At 37.6% G+C, this 13,704-nt stretch overlaps 1 protein-coding gene across 1 annotated transcript in view; it reads right to left on the reverse strand.

The window, feature by feature from the left end:
- Positions 1–7,625: 7,625 nt before the first annotated feature.
- Positions 7,626–13,704, reverse strand: part of KLB (klotho beta) — a gene marked incomplete at its 3' end in the record, with an annotated part of 38,895 nt that continues 32,816 nt past the window's right edge. The window contains 3 exon segments of the mRNA XM_079152805.1: positions 7,626–7,657; positions 7,660–7,893; positions 7,896–8,012. Coding sequence (XP_079008931.1) covers positions 7,626–7,657; positions 7,660–7,893; positions 7,896–8,012 — 383 coding nt within the window.

Genomic DNA, 13,704 nt, shown 5'->3' on the forward strand with positions numbered 1-13,704 from the left:
ATTTTGTCGAACGCTGTTTCTGCATCAATTCAAATAATCATATGATTCTTATCCTTAAGTCTGTTGACACGGATTACATTTATTGATGAAGGTGTTGAACCAACCTTGCATTCTGGGATGAACCCCTCTTGATCGTGGTGCACTATCTTATGTTTTTGGATATGGTTTGCTGGGATTTTGTTAAGGATCTTTGCAATTTATTCATCAAGGATATTGGTCTAAAATTTTCTTTCCTTGATGTCTTTTCCTGGTTGGGTATGAGGGTGATATTAGCTTTATAGAATGAGTTTGGTAGGGTTCCTCCTTTTCTATTTCTTAGAATTTGAGGAGTATTAAAATGAATTCTTTGAAGTCTTGTAGAACTTGGCTGAGAATCATCTGGGCCTGAGCTTTTCTTGGTGGGTAGGCTTTTGATGGTTTCTTTTATTCATTGCTTGATGTTGATCTGTTTAAGTTGTTTTCTCCTCCTGGTTCAGTGTGGGAGGAGCATAGTCTTAAAAATTGTCAGTTGTCTTCGGTAGTTTCTATTTTGTTGGAATACAGATTTTCAAGTAGCTCTCATTATGTTCTGTATCTCAGTGGTGTCTGTCATGATATTTCCTTTTTCATCACGAATTTTTAGTAGTTTGAGTTTTCTCTCTCCTCTTTGTTAGTGTGGTAAGGGTTTGTCTATTTGTTTAGTTCTCAAAGAACCAACTTTTTGTTTTGTCATTTTTGAATTGTGTTTCAATTCATTGATTTCAGCTCTGATTTTAATGATTTCCTGTCCTACTATTTGCTGTTATTTTCTTATTTTTCTAGGTCTTTGAGCTATAATGTAGGTTATTTAGTTGCTGTCTTTTTATTCTTTTCTTGAGTGCACTCCATGCAATAATGAATTTCCTCTTAGTACCACTTTCATAGTGTCCCAGAGATTTTGATATGTTGTATCGTCGTTCTCATTGGCCTCTAGAAATTTTTTTTATCCTCCCTGATGTTTTGTTATTCATGCTTCATTCAATAGCATATTATTTAATCTCCAGGTGTTGGAATAATTTCTGTTTTTATTTTATCATTGATTTGTAATTTCATTCCATATGGTCTAATAGAACACAAGGCAGTATTCTGTTCTTTTGGATTTCCTAAGGGTGCTTTGTGGCATAACATATGGTCTATTTTCGAGAAGGTTCCATGTGCTGCTGAGAAAAAAGTGATTTCGCTCGTTGATGGAGGAATATTCTATATTATGTTTGTTAAGTCTAAGTTATTGATTGTGTTATTGAGTTCTATCTTTTCTTTGCTTAGTTTTTGTTTGGAAGATCTATTCAGTGGTGACAGCAGTTTGTTAAAGTCACCCAGAATTATTGTGTTGTGGTCTATTTGATTCCTGGCATTGAGAAGGTTTGTTTGACGTGCATGGATGCACCGTTGTGTGGTGCATAAATATTTACGATCATTATGTCTTCCTGATTTATGGTTCCCTTAAGCAGTATGAAATGTCCTTCTTTATCTCTTCTAACTAACTTAGGATTGAAGTCCACTTTGTCTTACATAAGAATGGAAATCCCTGCTTTTTTACTGAGCCTGTGTGTGGTAGGTGTTTTCCCATCCTTTCACCTTTAGTCTGTGGATGTGTTTTTTCTATGAGATGAGTCTCTTGAAGGCGGCATATGTTGGGTCTTTCTCTTCAGTCCATTCTGTCAGTCTGTGTCTTTTGATTGATGAGTTTAGGCCATTAAAGTTCAGGGTTATTATTGAGACATGATTTGTATTCCCAGTCATTTGGGCTTATTTTTGATTTTTAACTTGACTTGGTTTCTCCTTTGAATGTTTTTTCCTTTAAGGTAGTTCCTCCCTTTGCTGACCTACGTTGTTGTTTTTCATTTCCTCCTCCTGGAATATTTTGTTGAGACTATTCTGTAGCACAGGCTTTCTATTTGTAAATCCTTTTAACTTTTGTTTATCATGGAAGGATTTTATTTCATCTTGAAATCTGAAGGTTAGTTTTGCTGGGTATAGGATTCTTGGTTGGCAACCATGTTCTTTCACAGCTTGAAATATGTTGTTCCAGGCCCTTCTAGCTTTTAGAGTCTGGGCTGACAAATCTGCTGATATCCGTATTGGCTTCCCCCTATATGTAATCTGATGCTTTTCTGTCACAGCCTTCAAATCTTATCTTTATTTTGTATGTTAGGCATTTTCATTATAATGTGCCTTGGTGTGGATCTGTTGTGATTTTGTGCATTTGGTTCTGTAAGCCTCTTGTATTTGATTTTCCATTTCATTCTTCAGGCTTAGGAAATCTTCTGCTATTATTTCATTGAATAGGTTGTTCATTCCTTTGGTTTGTATCTCTGTGCCTTCCTCAATCCCAATAATTCTTAAATTTGATCTTTTCATGATTGTCCCATAATTCTTGGAGATTTTGTTCATGATTTCTTACCATGTTCTCTGTTTGGGCAACTTTATTTTCAAGATTAAACATTTTGTCTTCATTATCTGAGGTTCTCTCTTCCAAGTGTTCTAGTCTGTTGGTGATGCTTTCCATTGAGATTGAGTTTTTTTATTTGATTTATTGTTTCCTTCATTTGAAGGATTTCCGTTTGCTTTTTTTTTTTTTTTTAAGAATCTCTCTGTTGATATGAGCTTTTTGCTTTGTACAGTTGCTCTTTCAACTGCTTATTGGTATGATCATTCATTGCCCTCATTTGCTCTTATCCTTTGCTTCACGAATCATTTTAATTATACATAATCTGAAATCCTTTTCTGACACTTTTTCTACTATACTGTCATTGGATTCTATTAATATAGAATCTAAGTTTGTTTGGTCAGTTTTCTTTCCTTGTTTTTTCATGTTGTTCATGTTATCTTCCCCTCTAGCAGTGCAGATCTGGGGTATTGCCGTTTCCCCCCTATAGGCTTATAGTGACCTGATAGGTTTCCAAAACCTTTTCTTTAAGGGAGAGGTCAATATTAGTAGTGTCCAGTTCAGACAGTATGCAACTCGAAACCAAATAACCCCTATGAGGACGTTAACGATATTGTCATAATAAATAATGAGTTCAATTATTATCTTCAGTATAAGAAAACAGAATTGCATTAAGGACTGCAGTTTGTAATGGAGGACAAAGAGGATGTGGAGAGGTGTAGGATGTAGCTGATAATGGGATAAGAAAAGAATGTATAGAAGTTCTAGATCATTGAGAGTGTAATCAAAAGAGTTGGTTGTTAGCATGGGGAAAGGGAGAAAAGAGACTCAGGGAACAGGTAAAGAAAAGGATAAGAGAGCAAGAACAGTAAAGAAATAAAAAACAAAATTTTTCAATAAGGAGAAAAAAAATCTACATTATAACAGTAATATAGTATTCAAACCTCCTGGTCTTCAGTAGCCTGATGTATGAGGTATCTGACAGTGAGCTTCAAGTCTCCAGCAGGCATCTCAGGATGGGATTTTCCCCACCTAAAGATGGAAGATACAGCTTCCAGGATATCCAAGATGGCCACTGTGGCTTCCAAACGTGTTGGCAAATGGGGGAGCTGCATCTTGGGGTGTGGCCATGGTTGGCTAAAGGGTGGGTGCGGTTTGTTCAGGCATAGGTCCTGGAAGAGGGGTGCAATCAGTTGGTCCTGGTGGCGGGGAGCAGTCAGTCCGTCTAGGGTCCTACAAGTCCTGGCTGTTGTCTCAAAATGGTGTCAACTGCATGTAACCTAACCTGTAGGTACTGTGACAGTGAACTGCCAGGCAACAGCAGGCAGCTGGTGCTCCACTGGCAGTCTGTGGTCAGTCTGCTGACTTCTACTGGACAATTAGGAGGTGATCCTGGGTCAGTGGGTGATGGGTAGGTGAAAGGCAGACAAATGGTGGATGGTAGGTGCCAGACAGTGAGCAATCTGCACTCAAAAAAGTAGTCAATGTGCTGGCAGACTGCAGGTGATCACAGTAGACAAATGGGGTAAACAGCAGGGTATCGGTAAGCTGCAAAGACTGCCTCACCAAGAAACAGATATCCTCTCAGCATTTTTAAAAAAAATTTTTAGTTGTAGATGGACACAGTACATTATTTTTATATGGTGCTGAGGATCAAAACCATTAATTACCTCATGTGTGGGAGGCAAGTTGTCCCCCACTAAACCCCAGCCTCAGTCCTGTGCATAACATTTTTAATCAACATTTTACAGTTTACCTTGTTGAGTATTGATTGTAACATGCTTAATTCTGTTAAAATGTAACTGTTAAGAGGATGCAATCTTCTGCACTGATTCATTTCAAGTCTATAGAAAAATGGTATGTCATTATTTGCTGAGTGGAACTTATTGGTGAAATTTTCAAACCAGTTTCAGGGGTGAAGAGAAAAATTTCCAAGTGGCAATATAGTAAGATAGAGACCTTAGTAATGAAAATGCCAATACATGTGCAAATAAAGATTACTCCAAGAGTGAACTGATGCTAGGTATGACCTTCACTGGTAACTAGGAGACTGGATTTAGCTAAGGAGTAATTCCTCGAAACTAGGGTGGGGTGACAGTCTCATTCAACCCCACGGAATATTTCCATGTCTACTATGGATAAAACACTGTGTTCTCCCGACTGTGAGGTGTAGGTATCTACATCTTACTAATGTATACACATTCCCAGAGTAACAACCCAGTTGGGGCAGAGCTCTTAAGTGTTAAAATCACTCTAATTCTGTCAACCAGGATGTTAGCTAAAGGTATTTTTTAGCATAAACCCATTTATTTGGAATAACATTGAAAATTAGACATTTAGATATAACGTATCAGCTTTATTTTCCAGAGACTAAACAGTGTAGATAGTTGTGAGACATTTCCATATGTCAAAATTTTAGTGAAAGATTCTATTGAATATACAAAATGTAATGCAAGTTAAGTTTTAAGGTACTTTTTTTTCTGTAACTAGTCTCAAAAGCTTACAGATCTTAACTATTTGCTCCTGCCAAGAGCTGTCAAGAATTTCAACTGACTTTGATGGTTTTAAATTGAGGTGTTTTTGTTTTTTGTGGGTACTGGGAATTGGACTCTGATCCTCATGTGTGGTAGGCAAGAGCTGTTTGAGACAGGGTCTAAGTTGCCCAGGCTGGCCTTGAGCTTGCATTTCTTCGGCTTTAAAACCTCCTGAATAGCTGTTAAGTGTGTTATTGTACCCAACTTAAACTGAATTTTTTATAAACCCTGAATATTTTAATAAGCTTAGCTCATGAGCCAGATTAAATATTTACCTAAAGTTTTTTCAAAGTGGGGAGCAAGGAGGACTCAAATTTTAAGCTAAGAAATTGTCCTATTTGGGGGAGTTTATCGCAAAGTAAGTTTGAAAAAGGGGGAACATGCTTTTAAGGATACCTAATGTAGAGTTGGGGATGTAGCTCAGTTGGTATAGTGCTTGCCTTGCATGCACAAGGGCCCTGGACTTAATTCCCAGCATCACAAAAAAATAATAATAGTAATACCTAATGTAAATACTGAAAAACATTGAAGGTTGGGCCAGACATGGTGTACATGCCTTTAATCTCAAACTATTAGGAAGCTGAGGTAGGAGGATCTTAAGTTCAAAGCCAGTCTTGATGATTTAGTGAAATCCTGTCTCAAAATATAAAAAGGACTTGGAGAAATTTTAAAAAGTGGTTAATAAACTCAGAAATCATGAATACAAGATAGTTGAATCAGGGCACAAAATATTTAAAAGACTAGAAAGCAAAATCTGAAAATCTTTGTTATTCCTATTGCTGAATACACAGTTTTTTCAACAACTTGATGTTAAAGAGAGGTTGATGAGTTGATAATGAATTGTTCAGTTGACACCAAAGATTTTCAACTGTAACTCTTGGATCAAGGGTGAGCCCATGTGGCACAAAAAAGGGAGAAGCCAAGTGTTTTTTTGGAGGGTGGAGTGGGGTACTAGGGATGGAACCTAGGGCCTCAAGTTTGGAGCATGCTAGGCAAGTGCTCTACCACTTAGCCTGCAGCCCATCCAAGGATTCTTCTAAATTACTTAGCTTTTCTACATAGTTAACATGTTATAAACAATTGACCAGTTGTAATTATGGCATAGCATTAGGCACAGTGAGTTCTCAAAGGGAAAATGAAAATTCTTTGCAAAACATGCTTAAAGCTAGGAAGATTGGGAGAGTGGGGTATTGTGGGAGCAAGAAGAGACAAAAGCAGGTATTTTGCCATTTGGATTTATTTAGCCACATTACAAATTTATTGCCCATTACTAAAGCATTCCGCGTGAATCAATTTTATCTTTACCCATCTTTGAAACGTAACTGCTGTTCGTTATCAATTAGAATCCAATTATGTACATTTGGGCTTCTGACAATAGGTGGTTCTAGTATAATGCAAACTAACCTTAATTTAGGATAGTTTTCCTACTAAGGCATTTTGAAAGGAACTACTTTCCTTGGGCTCTAAATTCCTGGAGGGGCCAGAGAATGTGTATAAGGGGAGTTATTTGAATAGTGATTCATCTAAAAAAAGAATAGGCATATGTTGGTGTACATTCAAGTTCATTTAAAAAAAAAACTCTCAATTCAGATTCAAGAATTTACTTAATCCTACCTTACAAGGAGTAAATAAAACAATTTAAAACTCATTAGACTAATAATACTTGATTCATCTAAAGAGTCACATTACTAGGTCCAGAAATGGCCACATTTTGTACCTTTTATGCATGTGAAAAGCAGTGAAATTCTTCAGGGGAAAGAGCAGGTCTTATCAAATAATATGATACTTTGCCTATTGATAACCAATAAATAAAATTTGGCATCTTTTTAGCTTTCTTAAGTATAACAAATCTTGTTTTTCACTTCACAAAAATCAGGGGAGAAGAAACAATGCCAATTTATTTAAAGGTAAAATTTCTATACTAGTCAGGCCAAGTGACCTTTCTTCACAGTTGAGTCCCCACTTTTAATCTTCATCCTGTGATCTTTCCATGAGGTGAGTTATGGGAAGTTGAATTTTTCTAAAAATCAGAAATCTAATGAGAGAGAGCTCAAAATTCAGATATTTAGAAATGCTTGATAATGTTTTTGGAGAAAACCTACCTCACGAATTTAGATTTTTTTATACTTGATAGTTTTTTGAGAAAACAGATTGAGGCACTTTAGAGTCTGCCATAACTACCTATAGACAAGCACTGCTTACCTTGTTGAGTTTTTGCTTTCCATTTGAGAACCACCCTGACCTACAGGCAAATCAAGCACCTTGTTAGAAGTGACAGAGTATGTCACTGACTATCCAGTTTAAAGAATAGTTTTAAATCTCTGCTATGGATTCTGATAAAACAAACTTTCACTTTTTAAAAATAATACTTTTAACCATGAGATGCTATTGATATTTAGAGAAGCTAGAGAATAATGATGGAAAACAACGCATTACACTTCTTAAGCAATTTACCAGGTAATCTTTATAGTTTATAGTCAGGGTGAAGTCTTTCTTATTCTTCAGCTCCAAGAACTGAATTTGCTGATGTCAGGTACCTAAGGGAAACCACACTGCAGAGACATTGATTGTCATCACCTTGATTACTACTATATCTCAAATCGTTTTCTTTCTTACACTATACAGGTATACTGTAAGTTCCCAGTATATAGAACTGGAGTGAAAGCTGGTGAAGACAGATCACTTTAGCTAAGGACTCTCTTGTGGCCTTGTTTAATGGTATGTTTTGTAAGTTCTTTGCTTTCCAAAATTTTTCTTCTCTTTCGCTGAATGTAAATGGTGATTGAAATAGTAGAACCAGGGTGGAGAAGAAGCAAACACCAAAGAATATCAGGGGTTTCTTCTGCAGGAGAAATGAGCAGGCAACACACTCTGCTTTTCCTTGAGTCTGAGTACATCTAGAACTACTGTTCTCTGCAGGGAAGCCACTGCTGCTGATCAGGTGGTTGTAAATTGTATGGAGGATTTAGCTTTGAAATCAGATGTGAAGAATCCAAATCTGGGTTTAGATTTTTCTTCAGTGAGTTTGAATGCAAAATAGCCTTTGATTTTGACTTTATCAATAAGGTATGCTGAAAAATACCAGAAATGAACATCATTAATCACAAATGGACAATGAAGTCTCTAAGAAATTAGTTTTCATTGAAACAAACTAAGGTCATGTCCATAAAATATCATGATTCTCATTAAAAGTTTTTATTTTAAACTTTTTGAAACCTGTGAAATTATGTGTAATTTAAGTTTAAAAGGAGATTTGAAGTAAAACTGATCTATTAAAATCATTCAAAAATATTTGGGTTAAAATAGCAAATTAAGAAACAGAGCGGGGGGGGGGGGGGGGGGGGGGGGGGGGGGCGGATCCAAGATGGGGGTCTAGAGGAGGCCTTGCATTCCTTGTCGCTCTGCAACGCCAGAGGATATCTGTTTCTTCTCGGTGAGGCAGTTTTTGCTGCTTATCGATCCCCTGCTCTTTACCCCATTTGTCTGCTGTGATCACCTGGAATCTGCCAGCATATCGACGCCTTTTTTGAGAGCAGATTGCTCACTGTCAGGCGTCTATCACCCGCCATTTGCCTGCCTCTCACCTGTCCATCGCCTGCCTTACCCCTATCCATCACCCAATGCTCAAGGTTCACCTCCCGATCATTGGACAGCTGCCAGCAGATTGACCGCAGACCGCCAGTGGAGAACCAGCTGCCTGCTGCTGCCTGGAAGTTCACTGTTACATTACCTGCATGTTTGATTACATGTGGCTTCCACCGTTTTGAGACAACAGCCAGGCCCTGTAGGACCCCTGGCCAGACTAACCGAGTCCCGTCTCCAGGATCCCTCAGCCCGACCGACCACTCCCTGCCTCTAAGGCCCTCACATCGACTGACTGCTCCCTGCCGCCAGGACCCCCAGACCAACTGACTGTGCCCTATCACCGGGACCCCAGACCAACTGATTGCACCCGGCCTCCTGGATCCCACAACCACACCAAACACACCCGACCTCCAGGACCACTGCCGGACCAACTGCATCCTGTCTCCAGGACCTCCGGCTGACCACGTCCACCCCTGAGCTGCAGCTCCCCATTTGCCAACACATTTGGAAGCCAGAGCAGCCATCTTGGATAATCCTGGACGCCGTAGCTCCGATCTTTGGGTGGGGCAATCCCATTGGGAGATGCCTGCTGGAGTCTTGAAGCTCATTGTCAGGTACCTCTCATACATCAGGCTACTGAATACTGGAAGGATTCATTAGTATATGACTATTATACAGTAGATTTTCTTTTTTCTCCTTTTAAAAAAATATTTAAGTTTTTATGCCTTTACGTTTCTTTCTTTCTTTCTTTTCCTTCTGTTTACCTGTTCCCTCAGAGTCGCTTTCTCCCTTATTTACATGATGTTATTGTTCCCATAGGGGCTATTTGGTCTAGGATTGCATAGTGTCTGATTTGGGCACTGCTAATATTGATCTCCCCTTAAAGAAAGGGTTTTGGAAACCTATAGGGCCACTATAAGCCTATAGGGGGAAATCTGCAATACCCCAGATCTGCACTGCTATAGGGGAAGATACATGAACAACATGAAAAAACAAGGGAAGAAAATGATCCAAACAAATCTAGATTCTATAGTAATAGAATCCAATGACAGTATGTTAGAAGAAATGTCAGAAAAGAACTTCAGATTATAATGAGTAAGATGATTCACGAAGCAAAGGATGAGATAAGAGAGCAAATGCAGGCAATGAATGATAATACCAATAAGCTGAAAGAGCAAGTGCAGGAAGCAAAAGATCATTTCAACAAAGAGATAGAGAGTCTCAAAAAAAAAAAAATCAAACAGAAATCCTTGAAATGAAGGAGACAATAAACCAAATAAAAAACTCAATGGAAAGCATCACCAACAAACTAGAACACTTGGAAGACAGAACCTCAGACAATGAAGACAAAATATTTAATCTTGAAAATAAAGTCACCCAAACAGAGAAGATGGTAAGAAATCATGAACAGAATCTCCAACAACTATGGGACATCATGAAAAGACCAAATTTAAGAATTATTGGGATTGAGGAAGGCACAGAGATACAAACCAAAGGAATGAACAACCTATTCAATGAAATAATATCAGAATATTTCCCAAATCTGAAGAATGAAATGGAAAGTGAAATACAAGAGGCTTACAGAACACCAAATGCACAGAATCACAACAGATCCACACCAAGACACATTATAATGAAAATGCCTAACATTCAAAATAAAGATAGGATTTTGAAGGCCGCGAGAGAAAAGCATCAGATTACATATAGGGGGAGACCAATACGGATAGCAGCAGACTTCTCAACCCAGACTCTAAAAGCTAGAAGTGCCTGGACCAACATATTTCAAGCTCTGAAAGAACATGGTTGCCAACCAAGAATCCTATACCCTGCAAAACTAACCTTCAGATTTGAAGATGAAATAAAATCCTTCCATGATAAACAAAAGTTAAAAGAATTTACAAATAGAAAACCTGCACTACACAATGTTCTCAAAAAATACTCCATGAGGAGGAAATGAAAAACAACAATGGAGGTCAGCAAAGGGAGGAACTACCTTAGAGAAAAACCACTCAAAGGAGAAAGCAAGCCAACTTAAAAACCAAAAATAAGCCAAATGACTGGGAATACAAATCATTTATCAATAATAACCCTGAAAGTTAATGGCCTAAACTCATCAATCAAAAGACATAGACTGGCAGAATGGATTAAAAAGAAAGACCCAACAATATGCTGCCTGCAAGAGACTTATCTCATAGAAAAAGACATCCACAGACTAAAGGTGAAAGGATGGGAAAAAACCTACCACGCACATGGACCCAGTAAAAAAGCAGGAGTTTCCATCCTTATATCAGATAAAGTGGACTTCAAGCCAAAGTTAGTCAGAAGGGATAAAGAAGGACATTTCATACTGCTTAAGGGAACCATAAATCAGGAAGACATAACGATAGTAAATATTTTTGCCCCAAACAATGGTGCATCCCTGTACATCAAACAAATCCTTCTCAATTTCAAGAATCACATAGACCACAACACAATAATTCTGGGCGACTTTAATGCACTGCTGTCACCACTAGATAGATCTTCCAAACAAAATCCAACCAAAGAAACCACAGAACTCAGTAACACAATCAATAACCTAGACTTAATAGACATATATAGAATATTCCATCCATCTACGAGCAGATACACTTTCTTCTCAGCAGCACATGGAATCTTCTGGAAAATAGATCATATGATATGCCACAAAGCAGCCCTTAGGAAATGCAAAAAAATAGAGATACTGCCTTGTGTTCTATCAGATCATAATGGACTGAGAGTAGAAGTCAATGACAAAATAAAAAAGGGAAATTACTCCAACACTTGGAGACTAAATAATATGCTATTGAATGAAACATGGATAACAGAAAACATCAGGAGGAGATTAAAAAAATTCTTAGAGATCAATGAGACGATGATACAACATATCAAAATCTCTGAGACACTATGAAAGCGGTACTAAGAGGAAAATTCATTGCATGGAGTGCATTCAGAAAAGAATGAAAAGTCAACAATTAAATGACCTAACATTACAGCTCAAAGCCCTAGAAAAAGAAGAACAGAATAACAGCAAAAGTAGTAGAAGACAGGAAATAATTAAAATCAGAGATGAAATTGAAACAAAAGAAACTATTCAAAAAATTGACATAACAAAAAGTGGTTCTTTGAAAAAGTAAACAAAATAGATAAACCCTTAGCCACAGTAACAAAGAGAAGGAGAGAGAAGACTCAAATTACTAAAATACATGATGCAAAAGGGAATATCACAACAGACACCACTGAGATACAGAACATAATGAGAAGCTACTTTGAAAATCTGTATTCCAACAAAATAGAAACTACTGAAGATATTGACACATTTCTAGAGTCATATGCTCCTCCCAAACTGAACCAGGAGGACATACACAATTTAAACAGATCAATTTCAAGCAATGAAATAGAAGAAGTCATTAAAAATCTACCATCGAAGAAAAGCCCAGGACCAGACGGATTCTCAGCTGAGTTCTACAAGACCATCAAAGAGGAACTCATTCCAATACTTCTCAAAGTATTCCAGGAAATAGAAAAGGAGGGTACCCTACCGAACTCATTCTATGAAGCTAATATCACCCTCATACCCAAACCAGGAAAAGACACATCAAGGAAAGAAAATTTTAGACCAATATCCTTGATGAATATAGATGCAAAGATCCTTAACAAAATATTGGCAAACCGTATCCAAAAACATATTAAGAAAATTGTGCACCAGGATCAAGTGGGGTTCATTCCTGGAATGCAAGGATGGTTTAACATCTGTAAATCAATAAACGTAATCCATCATGTCAACAGACTTAAGGATAAGAATCATATGGTCTGCAAAAGAGTTCCCTCACCCTGCATCCTCACCAGAGTTTATTGTTATTTGCATTCTCAATGATTGTCAATCAAATTAAAGTGAGAAATCTCAAAAAAAAAAAAAAGAATCATGTGGTTATTTCAATTGACGCAGAAAAAGCATTTGACAATATACAACAACCCCTTCATGCTGAAAACACTAGAAAAAATAGGGATAGTAGGAATATACCTGAACATTGTAAAGGCTATTTATGCTAAGCCCATGGCCAACATCATTCTTAATGGAGAAAAACTGAAACCATTCCCTTTAAAAACGGGAACAAGACAGGGATGTCCTCTCTCACCACTTCTATTCATCATTGTCCTTGAAACTCTAGCCAGAGCAATTAGGCAGACTAAAGACATTAAAGGGATACGAATAGGAAAAGAGGAACTTGAGTTGTCACTACTTGCGGATGACATGATTCTATATTTAGAGGATCCAAAAACCTCCTCCAGAAAACTTCTAGACCTCATCAATGAATTCAGCAAAATAGCAGGCTATAAATCAACACGCTTAAATCTACAGCATTTTTATACGCAAGCGATGAAACAGTTGAAAGGGAAATGAGGAAAACAACTCCATTTGCGATAGCCTCAAAAAAAAAAAAACTTGGGTATCAATCTAACCAAAGAGGTAAAAGATCTCTACAATGAAAACTACAAAACACTGAAGAAAGAAATTAAGGAAGACCTTAGAAGATGGAAAGATCTCCCATGTTCTTGGATAGGCAGAATTAATATTGTAAAAATGGTCATAAAAGCAAGAATCAATAACTGGGATAGATTCAAACTAAAAAGCTTTCTCTCAGCAAAGGAAACTATCAGCAATGTGAAGAGAGAACCTACAGAGTGGGAGAATATCTTTGCCTCTCATACTTCAGATAGAGCACTAATTTCCAGAATATATAAAGAACTCAAAAAACTCTACACCAAGAATAGAAATAACCCAATCAACAAATGGGCTAAGGAAATGAACAGACACTTCACAGAAGAAGATGTACAAGCAATCAACAGATATATGAAAAAATATTCAACATCTTTAGTAATTAGAGAAATGCAAATCAAAACTACCCTAAGATTCCATCTCACCCCAATTAGAATGGCGATTATCAAGAACACAAGCAACAATAGGTGTTGGAGAGGATGTGGGGAAAAAGGTACACTCATACATTGCCATTGGGGTTGCAAATTAGTGCAGCCACTCTGGAAAGCAGTGTGGAGATTCCTTAGAAAACTTGGAATGGACCTACCATTTGACCCAGCTATCCCACTCCTCGGCCTATACCCAAAGGACTTAAAATCAGCATACTACAGAGATACAGCCAC

Source organism: Sciurus vulgaris (genome assembly GCF_902686455.1).
Source record: "Sciurus vulgaris genome assembly, chromosome: 9".
In the NCBI taxonomy this organism is placed as follows: Eukaryota; Metazoa; Chordata; class Mammalia; order Rodentia; family Sciuridae; genus Sciurus; species Sciurus vulgaris.